The 7,717-nt window shown below is 44.9% G+C and overlaps 1 protein-coding gene across 1 annotated transcript; it reads right to left on the bottom strand.

Moving 5' to 3' along the window:
- Positions 1-562: 562 nt before the first annotated feature.
- LOC119298791 (CSC1-like protein RXW8) lies at positions 563-6,901 on the bottom strand. Its single transcript, XM_037576086.1, has 12 exons — positions 6,749-6,901; positions 6,528-6,649; positions 5,314-5,678; positions 4,695-4,841; positions 4,317-4,380; positions 4,022-4,231; positions 3,418-3,615; positions 3,024-3,322; positions 2,485-2,764; positions 2,075-2,350; positions 1,578-1,811; positions 563-1,409 (listed from the first exon to the last, which is right to left on the bottom strand). The coding sequence occupies exons 3-12, from the start codon at positions 5,592-5,594 to the stop codon at positions 984-986; spliced, it is 2,415 nt and encodes an 804-aa protein (XP_037431983.1). The 5' UTR covers positions 5,595-5,678; positions 6,528-6,649; positions 6,749-6,901; the 3' UTR covers positions 563-983.
- Between the last annotated feature and the right edge of the window lie 816 nt (positions 6,902-7,717).

The following is a 7,717-nucleotide window of genomic DNA, read 5'->3' as shown; positions in this document are numbered from 1 at the left end:
GACGCCTGCAAACGAGCGGTGTGTAGAAATTGCGGACCCAACAAGGAGGGTAGATTATTCACTAATCTTGCTTCCATACATAATTATTCCTCCAACCTGATTAATAAGTAATACAATTCGGGATCTAATTTGAATACAGTTCATCGGGCTTCCTTGCGTGCGCTCCACGCCGCGCTGGCCCTCCCAAATTGCAAGGATTATTATTAATTACTCCCTCCGTTTCATAATATAAGAGCGTTTTTTTTTACACTAATGCAGTGTCAAAAACGCTTGTATATTATGAGACGGAGCTAGTGTAAAAAACGCTCTTATATTACGGGACGGAGGTAGTATTAGCCACCGGTAATTGCTCGCTAATCAACATCGTAACCAAGGGGTCATTTCATTTCATTATTTAACCAACGGATCTTGGCTGCACGCTCGGTTACTATTTTTGGACCGACCAGGATATAAAAAGAACAATGGACAACAGGACTGACAACTCCCCCTGATTTTTATCCTCGCTGTAGAGTTCGCAATCAACCAAAGATGTTGTGCCTGACCAGTGCTAGATGCCAAGAGCTGCCACCAAATACAAAAATGATTGCCCATGCCTCTCGACAAAAACAGGTCAAGTTCATCATCAAACGGAGATGCCCAGGACAGAACTAACCAGACAAGCATGAAAACCACAGCCTTGGATGTCTACAGGTAAGAAGACTTTACAGGTAATGATGATCATGATACCTCACGACACCGATCACTTTCATGTCTGTCGAAACTTCCGGACGCTGCCCCAGTTAACCATGATGATGCTTTACTTGGATTACTATTTTTCTTAACCTATTCTCTAATGTATCTTGTGTACTTGTATGTATGATCTATAAACCCCCTCTTTTTCCAAAAAAAAAAAACTTGTACGGCCTATATATCGCTGTACATTTACATGAGCGGCCACATGATGAAAGGGTTCGTCAGTAGTTAGTTGTCCAACGCTGGCTGTATCATGACAAGCCTCTTTTCTGCAGCCTAATGAGGAAAGTGACGCATCTCACGGCATTCTGCAGACGGCTAACGGGGAGCCCTTTGAGTGTTGGGTGAGACAGATCCCTTCTGGGCTGCTGCTGTTCCTGGAGGGTCTCTTTGCCGTTGGACTCGTCCGAGCCACCTTTGCCATTGAACTCCCCCGGGCTACCTTTGCCGTTGGACTCATCCGAGCTACCTTTGCCGTTGAACTCACCCGGGCTACCTTTGCCGTTGGACCCGCCTGAGCTACAACCTCCGACGTCCTCATCATTCCCGACGGTCCGAATCTCCTCCAGTTGTATATCTTCGGAATCAGGGAACTGGCAATATGCGGTATGGAGCCGTTGGTGAATATGTTCCATTCTTCCTGACAGCTCGTCCTCCCTGTCCATGTCGATTAAATTCTGCACTTGCGGAACACAGCGGTCAACAAAACAGGGATAATAATCACCGGTCAGGAAATGGCAATAAAGTTCTGCCCCTGAGTTATTTCCGAGTTTGCACTAAAAACTAGGTTCATGTTCATCAGTATGTTATTTCCTAGCTTGGAGAATTATGGAAGCAATGCAAACCTGTGCTGGGAAAGTGCTGAACAGTGGAAGAAGCCGGGTTCTGCAATACTGATTGAACAGAAGAGTGAAGATGATGAGAGGTATGGTGAAGCCTGCAGCTACTGGTGATACTTTCAGGCCAAATACACCGAGGCAGATGATCTGGGTGAGCACGAGAGAGAATATCACTGTGTTGTGTATAATCGGCCAATACAAACCACCGGTGTCATATCTCGTGCGGTACACATTGAGCAGCTGAGGACATATACAGATGGCAGATCATTAGCATACCAAGCAAAAATAGCAAATATACTTTGTATCAAGTATTTAATCGTTGACAAGAACATCTTAAATTGTCCTAATTTATATCTGCGGATAGCACTGTGTAAGCTACTAAACAATGTTCACCTATATGTATAATGGCAACATAGTTGTTCTAAGAAAACAGAATGCAACATAACAACTGCTATGGACTTATTAGTATAACACTATAACACCAACTCTAGTTTCTCGCTCACCTGATTGCGGTATACGACATAACCCAGGAAGAAGTAGACTAGCAGAAAAGGTAAGATCAAGGGCGCCAGTACAGAGCATGTGAATCCCAATAGTCCAAACAACAATACTTTTGGTACTTCAGTGTGATAGGGGAACGAGGGGACAAACTCTGTATCTTCTTTCATTCTCAGAACATACTTCCTTATGAAGTTATAGATCAGACCAAAGAGTTGCATAAGTTCAGATGATAAACTGGCCCATCCTGAAGTCAGAACATAGGTGATGAAGAAGGAAGCCTGAAATCAAAATGGATTTACAGAATTGCAGTCAGAATATATTGACCTTCCATAAACAAAATGATCTTTCTGCATTTTCTCAAAAGAAAAAAGAAGAATGATCTTCTACTGCGTAACAACAAGATGGAACTAACCTGCCCAGGTATAACCTTAGCGAGCTGGACAGGAATGTCCTTTGGGCTTGAAAAAAAATCCAATTGTTTTAAGACAGTACCAGATACCACATTAACAAAGAATACATTCCAAATCAAGAAGTACAGCACTTTACAGCAAGCACTCCTCTTCCTTTCGCTGTGAGATACAGGCCCCTCTAGTGTTGAAAATAGCATCATTATTGGCGCAACAGAGTACAGAAATATTTGCAGTATGACACTCGGAAGGTATCCAGTTATTAGTTGGACCATGTGGTGTGGCCTGCACATGGAAGAGGAGTCAATAGAAGCCAATTACAAATGAAGGACAAGCCATATGTCTATGCTGAATAGTAGTACCTTAACTATCACAAAACACTCAAACTAAAATGTGTTAATCGGTCTAGATATAAATGGTTTTGCTTGCTGTTTCAAATTTCAGCTCTAAATGAGATCTGATGCATACCAGACTCTACATATTAGTCGATAGGGAAGATGAAGTTCAATATAGATGTCAGCTCCAGTGCAACATAGGTACTTACTGCTTCAATATCCCATTAAGGAAAGGAAGCCTCTTCTGCAACTGATCAAGCTGAGATAGACCATTTATAAACGTCACTGGTGCCAGAAATAAGAGCATAAAAACAATAGAACCAAGAAGCGTCGCTATCCGTCGAATCCAAAGCTGCTTATAGGGAAGCCAAATGTTTGACCAATACACATCATTTGGTTCTGGAGCTGGATCAGTAACCCATTTCGTAGGGTTCGATGTCTGAAGAACGTCTGACGCAACAAGTGCTCCATACCGAGTTTTGAAAAATACAAAAGCAGCCGCACATTCCTGTAAATAGTTCCAGAACTGCAGTTACTGATTCTATATCGACTTGTTGATAAACTTAGTAAAAGAATCAATGTTTGCAAAATTGTGAAGCAAACCTCATTATCCATGTTCAAGCTAGAATCGTCCAGGTCAGCTTTTCCTCTGCTCGGTACAACTTCGTCAGTGGGCAACAAGTGGAAAGAATTTGAAGAGGCACCACAAAGACAACACCGGTATGTAATTGCTTTGTAGCTCTGATCTACAGTGGTGTCCGTGAAATGTTTCAACTTTCTACATGCCTTCTTGGCACCAGTCTGCAGTATACGAAACAGTTTTACTCCAGAAGCAGAAGGCAAAATACTAATATGCAGATAAAAGGTACAAATCCAAATCAACCGATCTGAGATCAATTCAGTACCTCAGGGAGAATATGAAAAAGAATATGCAATATCACAAACACCTTTGCAGATAAAATGTATAAATGTAACTTAAATGATATGAGATCATTTCACAAATTCATGGAGAAGACAAAAATTATCATAATGAATGTGCAGCACATGAATTATCCCTTACATGACATAGCGGTTACCGAACCACGAGGAAAGTAAGTCTAAGACTGACAGCATTAAATCATAAAAATACTACCTTGGCAATTATGTCACGTTCTCCCACATCTCCCACCCTCCAAACAAATAGAAACGTTGTATGAGAATTGCTTACCATTATCTTCTGAACTTTCCCAACTTTATAAACAACTTGGTGGAATAGGTAACTTGATCCATGATACTTGGTGAAGAAATCATCAACAGCACTACTGCACGATTCTTTTGTTATCTTTGGTATTCCGCGAACAAGCACAGTAAATTGGCCTGGATTGGGTGTTGCACGCTTAAGGTGAAGGAGCCTCAGTCTAGCAATGTGCCTATACTCCTGAAAGATTGGGTAAGGAAACAACATTACATGTGTTCCTCAATATGACGATGTAGAATAGTCCGTACTTCAAAAAAATACTTACAAGATATAGGAGAATGCAAGCTACTCCAGATATTATGTAGAGAACTAGACAATGAACCCAAAGCCTGCAATGCAACCAGCAAATAAATTGAATAAAGAAGTATGTATATTGCGCTCCCATATACATATTATTTTCTCATGTTTTGAAGAGTGGAGACGTGCACGGAACTAAATGAAGTCCAGTTAGAGGCAAAACGATTAACACTATAAATACCAATAATCAACACAGCATACGACAAACAAATATACAATTTCAGCCTTGATAAAACCACCATATGATAGCCTAGAAAAAAAACACCTTATGATAGCCTAAAAAAACTACCTTATGATACCCTAAAAAACACCTTATGATAAAATTAAAATAAATTGCTCAGCTCACCATCTTGATCGCACTTCCACATTCCCAATTGTGAAGATATCCAAATCTTCTGAAGGAATCCGACTATGTAGTATATTTTTTCCATAATAGTGCAATGGAAGTATTCCAAACACACACAGAAGGGCAGCCAGTGAAAAGATACGTATGCTGCAGAAACGAATGTATCAGTGTGCAAAACTCGAATCTGATGTTAAACTGATAGAAAAGCAGTATGACAGAAAATAGCAAACAAAAAAGAGGGATCTGCGATTTTATATAATAGAGGCCAGGCCTGGCGCAGTGGTGAAGTCCTCCCCACTTGTGCCAAAAGGTCCTTGGTTCGAACCAGCCTCTCTGCATTGCACTTCGCAGGGGTAAGACTAAGTTCCTATAATCCCTCCCCAGACCCCACCTTGTGTGGGAGCTTCTATGCACTGGGTCTGTCCTCTACGATTTAAATAACAGCATTAAAAGAAGTTCTATTTTGTATGCAGCTGCCAGAGCAACAAGTTTCTGTCTCCTTCTGATTCAGACCACACGTGGATGTTAACAAGCTCATCAATCAGATACCATTGTCTTTTAACCAACACAATAATGGCACAGAGGGATACATGGATATCAAAGACGAAATTTGGTGTACCTGAAGACAAGCATTCTATTGAAAGCGACAGCATCCAGCCCAGCAGCTGCCAAGAGCTCTTCCTCGGTATACCGCAGGGCCTTGACGATCCAGCCAGTTGATGGAACAAACCTCTCCAAAATAAAAGCCTCTCGGAGCCGACTATGCTCCTCGGAAATCCTCCGGCCGAAGTAGACCCTGACATTGGCTGGCTGCTTCCTCAGAACAGAATAGAGCGACAGAAAGAGCACGCAAAGCCCAATATTGATGCCCGCAGAGGTCAGGAGTGCGCTGATCTTCATGGCTTTCTACCGGGTCAGTCACCGAAAACAGATCATATGTCATCTAAATATGCACAGAAGCACCATCCGTGATGCCCTTGGCACCTGCAGGTATAGGAATAGGAAGATAGTGGTTAACACATTGAGTCTGCAGGCTGAATTGTAAATTGCACAGCAGCATCACTGCCAGTTCCATTGTCATCCCACCAGGAGTGTATGCGCATTCCAAACGTGCTTAACAAGTTCCCCCTTTACATCAGTTTTCAAACGAAACAAGCTGCATGATGTGTAAGTGCCACAGGACAACAGAACCGTCGATCAAGCAGTGGTCTCAGAAAAACCATACTGAAATTACCAAAGATTACCCGCAAATTAGCCCCCTCCCTTAGTAGATCAAAGCACATATCAGTAGTACTCCAAGGTCATAGTTTATATAATCAAATTAAATTCGATGATTGGGCAGCAGCAGCAGCATGAGCAAGCATTGCATTGCATTGCAAACTGGAAGTGGGCGAATCCGAGCTGTCCGGTAGAGTTGAACAGGTAGGCCAGATTCGATCGCTCTACTGTGGGGTCGGTTCGCGTGCCAGCCAGCACCAGCAACGCAACGCTAGGCTAAGGCTACCCCGCAATCCTCCATGTCCCAGGTGTAAGTAATAAGACTAAATAAAGCTAACACGGAACGGAACAATACAAAATCAGAGCAGAACAACCGGTGAAAAAACACACCAACCAACCAACCGAGCGCAGGCTAGCTAATATCGCTGAAGAAAAAAGAGGAAAATAGGAAATCTCCGGGGCTTGCGCGAGGTGGTGAAGGGAATGCGTCGCAACCGTTGCCGCCACTTGGCAGGAACTCGCCAGAACCGAAACGAATCTGCCGAACTAAAGTAGCAGTAGCAGCAGCAAAATAAGCGCGGAAAACGGAGGAGGAGCGGCAGAGGAATCCGTTACCCTCCTAGTCGACGGGGAGGGCAAGCCCGCCGGAACCAAGCGAGCGAGCGAGCGAGTGAGGGGCCGGCCGCCGCCCGGCGTCGGTCGTCCTCGAGCGAGTCTCGTGCCGCCGCCGCAGAACCCTACACCATGAAGCGGAATCAGAAGGGAGGAATAAGGCGGCCGACGGTTACCGGGAGCGCGGGCGGGGAGAGGAGAGGAGCGGAGCGGCCGCCGCCCACCTGGGAAACGAGCGCGGCAATGGCGAGGGAGCAACCTCGCCGGAGATTGGAGCGGAAGCCTCGGCCGCCGGGCGTGGAGTTTTTGGTTGCCCGGGAGCGAGCGAGAGCGAGACGAGTTGATGGGCTCAGGGATTCCTTCCAAGTCTTATTTTCTTTCCGCCCCTCCGTAAGCAACGCGAAAAAAACCAACCCAATGGTATTTATTTCTGGCGAATAAAAATCAATCAATGGGCGAACAATAAATAAATGGAATCAACCTATGGTTGAATTGGTTAGGTGGACAGTGGTATCCCCAACCCATCAGGGTTCAAATCCTGGTGCTCGCATTATTTCTGAATTTATTTAAGGATTTCCGGCGATGCGCTTTTAGTGGGAGAAGACGTTCCCGTCGACGACGAGACGCCTACGGTGACTTCGTAAATTTCAAGATGATACGCCGGCTCAGTCTCTCAGAGATGCTCATAGGATAAGGTGTGCGTGTGTGCGTTTATAGGTATGAGTGTATGCGCGTGTATATGAGCGCTTGTGTCTGATGCTAAAAAAATGGAGAGGCTTGGCCGTGACGACGGCGGCTCGGGCCACGTGGTGGGAGCCGGCTGGGCCCATCTGCGGCGGCGGGTGTCATGCGGGGAGCCACGTAAGAGGACCCGGTCCGTCCATGGTGGTGTCGTCGTCATGGCGGCCATGCTCGCGCGCACCTGGGCCGTCGGATCGGAGGCCAGCGGCCGCGATCTGGTCCGCCTCGAGCGAGCTACGGACTGCCGGATTGGTCCGCGCACGGATCACGCACGCACGCACACGCGCGTGCTGTCTGTTTAGTCGACCACGGTGAAAAACGCGTGCCAAATTTCTGGTAAATCACGTCACCTTTTGCTTTAAGAACAGGGCACTTGGCCGGTAATTGTTTCGTATTAAAATAATATCCTTCCTGCTTACTCTTTACATTTTCTTTGCAAAACTCAGACCTAC

Source organism: Triticum dicoccoides, chromosome 5A (genome assembly GCF_002162155.2).
Source record: "Triticum dicoccoides isolate Atlit2015 ecotype Zavitan chromosome 5A, WEW_v2.0, whole genome shotgun sequence".
Classification (NCBI taxonomy): Eukaryota; Viridiplantae; Streptophyta; class Magnoliopsida; order Poales; family Poaceae; genus Triticum; species Triticum dicoccoides.
This window is presented reverse-complemented; position numbering and strand designations above follow the sequence as displayed.